The sequence below is a fragment of the Canis lupus genome, chromosome 12 (genome assembly GCF_003254725.2).
Source record: "Canis lupus dingo isolate Sandy chromosome 12, ASM325472v2, whole genome shotgun sequence".
Classification (NCBI taxonomy): domain Eukaryota; kingdom Metazoa; phylum Chordata; class Mammalia; order Carnivora; family Canidae; genus Canis; species Canis lupus.
Window position 1 is genome coordinate 70,265,805 of NC_064254.1, and position 12,920 is coordinate 70,278,724.

Below are 12,920 nucleotides of genomic sequence, written 5' to 3' on the forward strand. Positions count from 1 at the left end.
GGGAGACCAGCCGCTACCAGGCAAATAGGCGTTGGAGAAAGAAAAGGGGGGAAAGCTGCAGGGCGGCCGGGCAACAAAGGAGCGGTAAAGGCGGCCCCGGACGGAGGGCTGGGGGCGCGGCTGCGAGGCCCGGGCAGCGCTCAGAGCCCCGGGTCGGGGCGCGCCGGCCTGCGCAGGGGCGGGGGGCGGGGGGCGGGGGGCGCAGCCTCAGGTGACGGGGCTTTGCACCAGCAGCTGCTTCTCGGGGCAGCTCGGCGCAGGCGGGCCGGGGTCCGGGGTCCCCACGGGGACAGCACGCGCGGCGGGGTGGGCAGCCCCGGGGAGGCCGGGAGGCCGGGAGCACGGGCTCGGCGCCGCCACCGGCAGAGCCGTCCTTGAACAAAGAGTTATTGGCTCGAACCATCTCTTTTCGCTCCAAGTGTGACCCATTTCCCTACAATAAGCAGAAAATAAAGCAGCGTGAGAATTCCGAGCCAACGGCCGCAGACACTTGCCCGCCTCCCCAAGCGAGTAGAGGCTCCTTTCGGGGCCGCGGGGTGGGAGCGGGGACAGGGTCTGCGGGGGCAACGGGCGGAAACTTCGGGAGCAGAGACGCAGGCGGTGGCGGGGGGGGGGGGGGGCACCAGGCTGCAGCCTCGGGTTCTGGCCGCCTGCTCGCCGCGCCCGGTCTCGCACAAACAGCGCCGCGACCTTGCGTGGCGGGGGGCGCGGGTCGAGGTGCCCCGGGTCGCACACACGCCCCCGGGAGCCGGGTCCGCACCCCGAGCCCGACCTGCAGCGCCCGGGGCTCCGCTTGCAGCGTCTCCACGGGGCTTCCTCGCGGCTGCCCGCCCGCCCCGCCCGCCCCGCCTCCGGGAGCTCACTCGCCGCCGGGCACACGCACACGCACACGCACACGCGTTCGGAAACAGCCCCTCCGAGGCGGGCTGCAAGCGATTCACACCGACGCGGCGGGGGCGCACCCCCAGCGGGGACACGGGGCCCCGCGCTCCAGGCTGCGCCCCGTTTCAGCGGAGCCGCGCTGTCAGGCCGGGCGGCGATGCGACGCCCACTATTGGGATCCCCACTTTATAGTGTGCACCGCGGCGGCGGCGGCGGCGGCGCTGGTGGTGGGCGCGGGGGGGTCACCAACTGCGAGTGGCCGGGGGTGCAGTGGGTGGGGGCGCGAGTCGAGGAGCGGCGCGGGCCAATATGCAAAGATTGCTCCTCGGTGGAGCGCTCGGGCTCCTCGCCGCCTGTGCATCTTCCACGTCTGGCCTACAGACCTAATTCCAACTCGAGATGTCGTTTGATGAAATTCGATCTTCGTGGTTTAAATGCCTTTCGACGGGGAAGGGGTGTGTGTGTGGGGGGGGGGGGACCGATTTCACGTTTGCGACCGTTAAAAAGAAAAAAAGAAAACACATACACACATGCAAAAAAAAAACAACAACAAAAAAAAAACACAAACTCGGTGCAGGATCTGTGAAACCGACATGGAACACGCCGCGCACGGATCCCAGCCATTGTCCCCAACACACGCACACGCGCACACACAGACACACACGCACATAAACACACGGGGAGGCTGGGGGGAGGGGAGCCAGACGCGGATATAGACCGACAGGAGTCAAAGCGAGTCAAGTTAACGCTTTCTCCGCCCCCGTCCACAAGTACCCCCTCCTCCTCCTCCCCATCCTCCTCCCCATCCTCCTCCCCACCCTCCTCCTCCTGCCCCTCCCCCCGCGTTAATTAATTCCAAACAAAGCAAGCCAATCCAGGGATGCATCATTATTTTCAAGCAGAGGGAGGCGAGGGGCATGCATTTTTTTTAATCGATTTATTTATTTGGGGGACGTTAATTCTCGGTCCGAGGGCCGATTTTCAAACCTTTTGCAAAGCGCGGCTCCATTGTTCGCCGGGCGCGCAGGCCCCGCCCCCTGCTTTGTGTGCGGCGCGCGGATTGGCCGGTGCGCGCGGGGGCCGCGTCAGCGCCCGCGAGCCCATTCATCTGTGCACTTGGGCGTTGGACCCCGCATCTTATTAGCAACCAGGGAGATTTCTCCATTTTCCTCTTGTCTACGGTGCGGCTACAAATCTGGGATTTTTTTTTTTTATTACTTCTTTTTTTTTTTTTTTTTTTTAAAGAAAGGCTACACTTGGGCTCCTTTTTTCGTGCTCGACTCTTTTCCTCCCCCTTTTTTTTTTTTTTTTTTTTTCCCTCCCTCCTGCGCTGCTGCTTTTTTAGCTCTCGGACTTCAGGTTTTTTTACCCGGAGTGTATTTAGTCGGTTCTGTCCTGTCCTCTCCGCCACCCCCACTCCCCCCTCCCTCCCTCCGGGGTGTGTGCCGCTGCCGCCGCCGCTGCCGCCGCCGCTCGCCCCGTCGTTGCACCAACCGGAGGCTCTTTGTTTCCCCCCCTTGGATCTGTTGAGTTTCTTTGTTGAAGAAGCCAGCATGGGTGCCCAGTTCTCCAAGACCGCCGCCAAGGGAGAGGCCGCCGCCGAGAGGCCCGGGGACGCGGCCGTGGCCTCGTCGCCCTCCAAAGCGAACGGCCAGGTAACGTCCACCTGGGATGCGGGCGGCCGTCCCCGGCGTCCCCGTCCGGCCCCGACGCTTCTCCTCCGCTCGGGGTCGCGCCCGGGGCGCCTTCGGCGGAGGGAGGCGCGCGGCCGCGTTCCGCCGGGAAAGTTGGCTGGGAGGCGGCCGCCTGAATTGTCAGCTCGTCCTGGGGGGCGGCGGGGGGCGGCGGGGGGCGGAGGCGGGCTGCCCGGGCGACCCCGGCCACTTGTCGTGCAGCCGCGAGCTGAGAAGTGCGAAGTGTCTAAAATGGCGTGTTCGGAGCTTGGAACGTGACGAGCTAGGTGCTGCCCCCCCCCCCCGCCCCGGCCAGGTCGCGGGTGCGCTCGGTGGGCACAAAGGTGTCGGGCCGGCCCCCGCGTTTGCGCTCCGGATTGGGTCGCTCTCGACGTGGCCGGGTGGCGTGATGGGGCTGCCAGGCCAGGGGGCCGGGGAGGGCCGCTCATTGTGCGCCCGGGCGGCGCGCGGCTCCCGGAGCGCGGGGCCGGGGGCTCCCCGGGAGGCTTTCCCGCGGGCCTGCGTCCTGCCTTCCGCACCCACCCGGCCTGGGCACGGCGTCCCCGGGGAGGGAGGGCTCCGCGGGTCCTTGCGGAGCCGGTGCCCACGGGCCGGGGCGGGCCGGGGCTGCTGGTGCGCGCGGCGCCGCCGGGACCCGAGGGGGGAGACCGCAGCTCCCGGGGGGGGGGGGGGAGGCCGTGCACCCTGCTCCGCGGGGAAGCCGCAGCTCCGGGGGGAGGCCGTGCACCCCGCTCCCGGGTGGAGAGACCGTGCACCCCGCTCCCGGGGGTAGGCAGGTGGGCGCGCGAGGCCGGCCACGGGCGGCTGCTCCGCCAGCGCCGGCGCCCACCACGCCTCTTTTCCTAGAGCGGAGGCCGGTGGCTTCGCCTCCTCCGCCCTAGTGGGCGGGCGAGCTCGGCCGAGGGGCTCGGAACCCGTGGAACGTGCAGAAGGAGCCGCCGTGGCGCGCCCGGCCCCGCCGACCCGAGGGGGGTGGGCGCGGAAGCCGAGGCCCGACCCCCGCGACAGGCGCGGACCCGGAGGCCGCGGGGCCGCCCGAGCTTTGTTTGCGGGCTCCGGGCTGCGCGCTCCGGGCCCGGGGGCGCCGCGGCCGGCGGGCAGGGCCGGGCTGGGCAGGGCGGGGGACCCCGCGGCCCCGCCCCTCGCTCGCGCCCGCCCGCGCCCAGCCCCGCGCCGTGGAGCCGCAGCGCCCCCTGGCGCCCCCGAGCCCTGCGGGGCGGAGGCCCGTGCGCGCGCAGGCCGGGCTGCTGGCTGGAGGCCGCGCGCGGCGCCCCCGGGGGCTCGGGGTTTGGACGCCCTCCAGGGCGTGGGGCCCGGGGACCGCGCGGCCGGGCTCGGGGCCTGCGCCCTAACGGCGCCCCGAGCATCGTGTGTTACGTGGCTCTTGTTCGTGCGGAGCCCGGGAGGCGGGGGCTGCGGTGGGCGATGCGCCGCTCCCCGTGCGCGGCCCGGGCGCCGTGGGACCGTAGGGCGTCTGCCCGGCGCTCCCGGCCGCCGCCGCGTCTCCAGGGCGCCGCCCCGGCCCTGCCCCGGCTCCGCGGAGGGTGCTCATCTGGGCCGGCGACGCCGCCTCCCCGGGGCCGGGTGCAGGGCCTCCCCGGAGCGGGATGCACGGCCTCCGCGGGGCGGGGTGCACGGTCTCCCCCCGGGGCCGGGTGCACGGCCTCCCCTCGGAGCGGGGTGCACGGCCTCTCCCCGGGAGGAGGGTGCACGGTCTCCCCCCACACCCCGGAGTGGGGTGCACGGCCTCCCTGGAGCTGGGTGCAGGACCTCCCCGGAGTGGGGTGCACGGCCGCCCTGGAGCCGGGGTGACAGCCTCCCCAGAGCGGGGTGTACGGCCTTTCCTCGGGAGCAGGGTCCACCGCCTCCCTCCTGGGGCGGGGTGCAGGGCTTCCCTGGAGCTGGGTGCAGGACCTCCCCCCACCCCGGGGCGGGGTGCACGGCCTCTCTCCGGAGAGGGGTGCACAGCCACACCCCCCTCCCAGCAGGGTGCACGCTCCCCCTGGAGCAGGGTGCACGGCCTCCCCCCCCCCACCCCAGCAGGGTGCAGGGTCTCCCTGGAGCGGGGTGCACGGCCTCCCCCCCACCCCAGCAGGGTGCAGGGTCTCCCTGGAGCGGGGTGCACGGCCTCCCCCCCACCCCAGCAGGGTGCAGGGTCTCCCTGGAGCGGGGTGCACGGCCTTCCCTCCCCAGCAGGGTGCACACCCCCTCCCCCCCAGCGGGGTGCAGGGCCTTCCCCCCCGCGGAGCAGGATGCACGCCCCCCCCAGCAGGGTGCACGCCCCCCTCCCCCGCAGCGGGGCGCGGGGCCTCCGGGGGCCGCCCGAGTGACGCTGCCGCCTTGTGTGCCCGCAGGAGAACGGCCACGTGAAGGTGAACGGGGACGCGTCCCCCGCGGCCGCCGAGCCGGGCGCCAAGGAGGAGCTGCAGGCCAACGGCAGCGCCCCGGCCGCCGACAAGGAGGAGCCCGCGGCCGCGGGGAGCGGGGCGCCGGCCGCCGAGCAGGAGGAGCCGCCCGCCGACCGCGAGGCCGCCCCCGCCCCCGCCCCCGCCGCCGCCGCCCCCGCCGCGCCCGCCGCGCCCGCCGACAGGGAGCCCGAGGCCGAGGCCGCCGAGCCGGGGTCGCCGGGGTCGCCGGCGGCCGCCGAGGGGGAGGCCGCGTCCGCCGCGTCGTCCACGTCGTCGCCCAAGGCGGAGGATGGCGCCGCGCCCTCGCCCAGCGGGGAGACCCCGAAAAAAAAAAAGAAGCGCTTCTCCTTCAAGAAGTCCTTCAAGCTGAGCGGCTTCTCCTTCAAGAAGAACAAGAAGGAGGCGGGCGAGGCGGAGGCCGAGGCGGCGGGGGGCGCGCCCGCAGACGGCCGCAAGGACGAGGCCGCCGAGCCGGGCGCGCAGGCGCAGGCGCAGCCGCAGGCGCAGGTGCAGGCGCAGGTGCAGGCGCAGGTGCAGGCGGCCGAGGCCGCGGAGGCCGCGGGGGAGGCCGCGGAGGCCGCCGAGCCCCGGGCGGCTGAGCAGGCGGCGGCCGGCGGCCCGCAGGAGGCCCAGCCCCGCGACGCCGCCCCGCCCGAGCAGCCGCCCGCCGCCGCGGGGCCCGGGGAGGCCGCCGAGCCCGGGGAGGCCGCGGGGGAGGCCGCGGAGGCGCCGGCCGCGGGCCCCGAGCAGGAGGCGGCGGCGGCCTCGGCCTCGGCCGCGGAGGAGGCGGCGGCGGGCTCGGCCTCGGCCTCGGCCTCGGCCTCGGCCACGGCGGCCGCGTCCTCGCAGGAGCCCCAGCCCGAGTGCAGTCCGGAAGGCCCCCCGGCGGAGGCGGCCGAGTAGAGGCGCGGAGCGCCGAGCCGACCCGAGAACTCTTCTCCCCCGCCCCCACCCCCCGTTCGTTTGTTGGAGTGGTGCCAGGTACTGGTTTTGGAGAACTCGTCTACAACCAGGGATTGATTTTTAAAGATGTCTTTTTTTTTTTTTTTTTTTTTGATTTTACCTTTTTTTTTTTTTTAATGCAGCAAATTCTGTTCCCCCCTCCTCCCTCCCCCCCCCCACAGATCCCATCTCAGATCATTCTGTTACCACCATTCCAACAGGTTGAGGAGCGCTTAAGCCACCTTCCTCCGCCTTGTGTGTCTCTTTCGTTTTTTTTTTTTATTTTTTATTGTTTTTTTTTTTTTGCATCAGTATTAATGTTTTTTGCATACTTTGCATCTTTATTCAAAAATGTAAACTTTCTTTGTCAATCTATGGACATGCCCATATATGAAGGAGATGGGTGGGTCAAAAGGGATATCAGATGAAGTGATAGGGGCCACGAAGGGGAAATCTCCAGTGGTGCGTGACATTGCCAAGAACAATGTACCACTAGAAGCGATGGTGTAAAGGCTTAGTCTTTTTTTTTTTTTTTTTAAAGAAAAGTTATTACAATGTATTTTGTGAGGCAGGTTTACAACACTACAAGTCTTGACTAAGAAGGAAAGGAAAAAGAAAAAAAAAAAACACCAATACCCAGATTTAAAAAAAAAAAAAAGATCATAGTCTTAGGAGTTCATTTAAACCATAGGAACTTTTCACTTATCTCATGTTAGCTGTACCAGTCAGTGATTAAGTAGAACTACAAGTTGTATAGGCTTTATTGTTTATTGCTGGTTTATGACCTTAATAAAGTGTAATTATGTATTACCAGCAGGGTGTTTTTAACTGTGACTATTGTATAAAAACAAATCTTGATATCCAGAAGCACATGAAGTTTGCAACTCTCCACCCTGCCCATTTTTGTAAAACTGCAGTCATCTTGGACCTTTTAAACACAAATTTTAAACTCAACCAAGCTGTGATAAGTGGAATGGTTACTGTTTATACTGTGGTATGTTTTTGATTACAGCAGACAATGCTTTCTTTTCCAGTCGTCTTTGAGAATAAAGGAAAAAAAAAATCTTCAGATGCAATGGTTTTGTGTAGCATCTTGTCTATCATGTTTTGTAAATACTGGAGAAGCTTTGACCAATTTGACTTAGAGATGGAATGTAACTTTGCTTACAAAAATTGCTATTAAACTCCTGCTTAAGGTGTTCTAATTTTCTGTGAGCACACTAAAAGCGAAAAATAAATGTGAATAAAATGTACAAATCTGTTGTGTTTATTTATGTTCTGATAAAGTACCGAGACCTCTAGGTCTCAAGGATAGTTTTGAGGAACATCTCGCATGCCATCAAGAGTAAATTTTCTTGTGGTTTGTAATCTGAAGTTTTCCAGACTCTGAAATTCATAATCAGCAGTGTCAGATTACACGCAGGAAGGAGTCAACAGCCTTCCGTGTCTGTTACCATTTACCTGCATTGACGTTGAGTTTTCATTTAAAAAATTCAACAGTTATTTTTATGGTAGTTATATAGCATGTCAGAATGAACCATTTAATACAAAAGTGGTGTGACCCCCCCCCCCCCAAGACCATTTAAATGTCATGTGAAAATCTCATAAAGTATGTTTTCGGTCATGCCTGTCCAGAAACCTGAGCGAGAGTCTATTTAATCCGAACTGCAGACGGGCCACAAAAGTGGCCAAATGTGTTTCAGAAATTGATGGTGTATTACCTGCCATTGTAATTGATTAGTGCTTGGCTGATTTCCAAATACTGCTTAGATTATGTGTTATACCTTAGGAAAACAGGCTTATGTAAAGAAGTGATGGTGGTGAATGGGCAATGTTGTCAGTTTATGGGCCTTTAGTACTTGCCTCAATTCGATAGTTGCGAGTGGTTGTTGTTGTTTTTTTTTTTTAAATCAGTAGTGTGTTAGTCTCTTGTTACTCAAAGGGAAAAGATAGAGAATGATGCTTCCTTCTATAGTGATGATCCTTAACCAGTTTCACCTTTGCTCTTACCACCGCATAACTGGATTTTTTTTTTTTTTCTTCACTGGATCCTAAACTGGATTGAATTTGAAGGTATAAAGGTGTGTATCAGGTACCATTACTTCATGAGATGGCGAAGGAAAATAGTTGACGCACACCTCTGCTGTTTTTGAGCAGCACGCCTTGTGTAGGGTTCACGGTGGGACTGAACCACATTTGTGACAACCGAGCGCCAAATCTTAAACTCCTTAGAAAGGTACATTAGCTTTTGACGTGCTAATAATTGGAAGAGTAGATCATATATGATAGTCCATGACCTCTCCTTACCAAATACCCTCCCCACTACTACAAATAGCATTTGGAAAAGTATGTACTTTTAGTTGGGGTGTGTTGGTCTTGAAGGATGTTTGAAAGTTAAAAGTCAAATCTGGTAACCAAAGGACTGCTTTATAGGGTCTTTCCAACCTCACCAACTTTTTCTCAAATGCCTGCTTGGCCAAGTACAGGGCCTAGTATGTGGGAGGACTCAAAAAAATTGATTTAAAAAATTAACTCGTGAGTAGTCAAAAATACTGTGTAGCCAACTATATTGCTAGGCTTGGGTTCTTTTGTTTTGTTTTTGTTTTTGTTTTTTAACAGCTGGAATTAAGATGCATTATTTTGATTTTAATTGCCTAAAACACTTTGGGTGGTATTGATGGAGTGGTGGATTTTCCACCAAGCGATTAAATGAAATTTGACATATACCTTTTCATCCAAAGTTTTGTACATCACATTGTTTTCTAATGGAAAAATGTTAATATGGCTTTTTTGTATTACTAACAATAGCTTTGAGATTAAGGAAAAATAAATAACTCTTGTACAGTTCAGTATTGTTTATTAAATCTGTATCGGCAGTATGTATAATGGCATTTGCTATGGTTATAAGATACTTCCTCTGGATTATAATAATCATTTGATTCAATTCCTATTGCTTGTAAAATAAAGTTTTACCGGTTGATATAATCAAGCTTGCTAAAATAGGATTTTTTACAAACTTAATTTTAAAATGCAAATTTTAGAGAAAAACTTAAAATTTTAAGGGTTGATGGTAAGTATTAACTATTACTCCATTTAAGGGATTTGGAAGGTATGCTTGACATTATATTTAGGATATATAATCATATCCCCTGAAGGTGAGTTCTCTGTTAACAAGTCCACAAACATCGTGCTGATAGGTCTTGATAATATGTTTGGGAAAGAATGCAGTGTATCTACATATTCCTCTCATGTATATAAACAATAAAATAAAATTTGGGGAAAAGGTGCTTTTTGCATTCACATACTTTGGGAAGGGGGCCCGTAGTTTAACATAGTTAAATTTGCTTTCAAAATTAAGTAATTGGTTAAGTGACAGGGCTACTAGCTTTTATCTTTCCTTTCATCATTCACTGCAATTTTGAGCATTTTTTCCCCTTTCCACTTCCCAGCCATATGAAAGCGCTTAAAGCAGGATGTATCAAACATGAATCTTAAAATGCTTTCAGTCCGTAGATATTCCAGTCCTTGCTGGGGATTCAGGTTGCCAGCACCCTTTACATCCAACAGTGCCATTTTAAAAATGGGAAAGAAATACTATATTTTTTTATGTATATTGTATTTTACTTTATGTACCTGAAAAGAGTGAGAAATAACTGATCCCTAAGATACTTCTATCTACAGTTCCTCTCAACTGCACAACAGCACCCTTTTTTTTTTTTTTTTAACAGCAACTTTTTAAATTTTTATTTTTAAGTAATCTCCACCCAACCTGGAGCTGGAACTCAGAACCCCAAGATCAAGAGTCACATGCTTTACAGACTGAGCCCACCAGGTGCCCCTCAACAGCAACTTTAAAACAAAAGCAAAACCCCCCGCCATAAGATCTAGGGGTTGCAAGTATTTAATTACTGCAAAATTTCTAGGAATCCTAATAATCTCAGTTCTAGTGTTTTGCTAAAATTAGAATATAAGACTTTTTTTAAGTAGGACTGGTAATTGAAAAATAGGTATCTTTGTCCATTGCTGTTAATTACAACTTCCCTCATTTCTGGGAAAGGTGAGAGGCGGCAGGACTACCTGTCACTTATACTTCAATACAACACATTTCCTTTGAATCCGTTACGTTAGCATTACAGGCTGTCTTCCTAACAAGCGGGACGCTGTTCCTTAGGTTTGAAATGTAAGGGACTGGATGTGGTGCTACAATTCTATACCTGTGTACTGGGGTGGGGCGGGGGGGGAGCGATTCTTGGGGAGAGTTACAAATTGGCCGTGTAAGAAAGCTCTCAAAGCAAGCCTTAGGTCAAACGATATACCCATATTTTGGAAAGCACCAACCAATAGAAATAGAATGAGAGCCACATGTGACTTTAAACTTTTTTTTAGTAATCATATTAAAAAAAAAAACAAAGATCAAGCATGAAACCAATAACCCCAGGATCCTTTACATGTAATCCACACCAAACTTAGTGACATATTTCACTTTTTTTTTTTTTTTTCTTACCAAGTCTGTGGAATCCGGTGTATTTTACACTGACCACACACCTCGGTTTGGAGCGGTCACATTTCCAGTGTCCTCTGGTCACATGCGGCTACCACACTGGAGAGCACAGGTGTGAAGAGCCAGCGTCTGGGAGTGCAGGAGGGAGGAGGCGTGTCGGGGACAGACTTGGCAAAGTGGGGCTTACGTGATGAATTTCATGAGCTTCAGGGGTCTAGCTTCTGAGCTAACATGGAAGGGTTTTTTTTTTCTAAATTCCAAACCGTTTTAAGCAGTTAATACGGCATTGGTGTTATCGATAAACGTGAGATTCCGAATGGGCTTGGTGTAGGCCGAACCGTGTGCCCTCCCCCTGCCCCGGGTCGGGTTGCGGCACTAACCCCCAGCACTTGAGAATGTGGCTGTATTCGGAGACAGGCTCTTTAAGGAGGTCACTAAGTTCAAAAGACGGTGTTAGGGGACCCAACATGACCGGTGACCTTCGAAGAAGAAATAGATTGCCCACACTGGGGACACCAGGGGTGCATGCCCATGGAGGGGAAAGATCATGAGAAGACACAATGAAAAAGCGGCCAAGGACACAGGCCTCCCGAGACTATCGGCACCTTGATTTTGGATTTTCAGCCTCCACAACAGAGAAAAGAAATATCTGTTGTTGAAGCCCCCCAGCCTGGGGTACTCTGTTAGGGGAGCCCTAGGAAACCACTGCAGGACTCCTTGGTGGGAGGGGAAAGATGGTCTCTACCCGAGGATGTAAAGAATTCTGTAGGCTTGCTTTTGCTCTTGCCTCCAATGGAAAAGAAACTGCTTTCTAGCCTGAAAATTTTATTATTGTCGTTATTGTTCCCTGAGAAAAGAGAGAAATGGTAGTTTAAAAATTAGAAAGGTGGATTATAGGGCTATCTTAATCATTAATGAGTTGATAAAATAAGATCTCTGGAACACAAACCATAAAAAAAAAAGGAATCGTCTAAAAACACTACATAATGTTATATCTGAATTTATCCATCTCTACTTTCCCTTGCGATTTACTTGTACAAGAAACTGAGTTATTTGTTCATTAGTATCCAGAGTATGGATTTTGCTGATTGCACGCCACGCTGTCATTTAATACGTTACTTTGTCTTTCCTGTGTTTCTTGTAGTTTTTGTAAGTTGATCAATAGATGTTGAGGTTGATCAGATTCAGATTTACAGGGCTACATCACAGGCGATGTTCTGTTTCTATCAGGAGGCATACAATGTTCATCATTTCTCTTTTTGTGATCTTTAAAGCCATTGATTTTTGCTTAAATCCATTAATTAATATAAAGTGGCCAAATGGTGTTATTCTAATTGTCATTCCCTTTTCACCTATTTGTTCAGTTATATCTATAAAGAGAAAGTTTCCTTCAGCAACCTTTTGGTTGTCCATCGGTTGTCCTTTCTTCATGGAAAGTCAGGATAAATGTTTAATTCTTTCCCTTTATTTACTGATTTTCAGAATAATGAGTTGGTTCCCTAATACCCTCCCAAGGTACCAATGATGGTATTGGTTTGATTAAATCAAACTTCCTTAAGTAACATAAGCGATGCTTAAATTGGCTCATGGTAGATTATGCTTTAAAGGTATAGAATTCAATAAATGAAATCAGTTTATATTTTATTAAGATGCTACTTGAGAATGTGCTAAAAGATAGATGGAACTCAATATTTATTTTACTCAAATGGAATGGGTTTACAGACTTGCATGCTGGCACATCCCTCATTTCAGTTGGGGTTTCATGCCGAGAAGCCGTCTGTTTATACAATTTCAAAGAAATGGGAGGCGTTGCAATTTTTTTCTTACCCTCTAATTACCGCTGTATAATCATATTTAAATGTCATCAAAACATATCAACATAACACCTTACCCATATAGTAAGAAAAATGTCTGGAAATTTATGAGTTTGAGGAGACTCAGCAATCCCCAGTCCCACAGACGTACGTGCTGTCGCTCGAGCAAGCCGGGCCCTAAACAGAACAAGGCGTGAGCAGGATTTACTAAGTTCACCAGCAAAATTCCAGAACTTCTATCCTGGTATCTGTGTCAGTGAAACTGGTCATTTTTAAAGAAAAAAAAATATACTCGTTGTATAGCCCAGAGGCTCCAATGGCAGGATTAATTCACGGCTTTTATGAAGAAGAAGTTCTCAAGAGGTTGAATTTAAGTGACTGTAAGGTCGAGTTCTTTTCTAAGCAAACTACCAACTAGGGCTACTTCTTCTAATGTTTTTTAAAAAATTGGCAAGCATTGGATGAGGCAATAGATCCGTAGGCAATGTTATCCGTAGATAACATTTTAATAGATTTGCAGATGCTCAGTGAAATTGTAAAGGAAAAGGAGCCTACGGACTCGGTCGCGTATATTATAAAATATTAATTATTAACTAGAAAAATGAATTATCTCGACAAGGGTCATTTTCCTCTGTCTTTAGTGTGCTAACCAGTTCATGAATTGGATTACCGTAGTACA

The 12,920-nt window shown here is 54.0% G+C and overlaps 1 protein-coding gene across 2 annotated transcripts; it reads left to right on the top strand.

The window, feature by feature from the left end:
* The first annotated feature begins 1,130 nt into the window (after positions 1–1,130).
* Positions 1,131–8,911, top strand: MARCKS (myristoylated alanine rich protein kinase C substrate). Of its 2 annotated transcripts, none has more exons than XM_049092479.1 (2): positions 1,131–2,537; positions 4,931–8,911. In XM_049092479.1, exons 1-2 carry the CDS (start codon positions 2,436–2,438, stop codon positions 5,885–5,887), a joined length of 1,059 nt encoding a protein of 352 aa, XP_048948436.1. In that variant the 5' UTR covers positions 1,131–2,435; the 3' UTR covers positions 5,888–8,911. The 2 variants fall into 2 exon arrangements, with proteins under 2 accessions (XP_048948436.1, XP_048948435.1); XM_049092478.1 differs by lacking the exon at positions 1,131–2,537 and adding an exon at positions 3,834–4,384.
* The last annotated feature ends 4,009 nt before the right edge of the window (positions 8,912–12,920 follow it).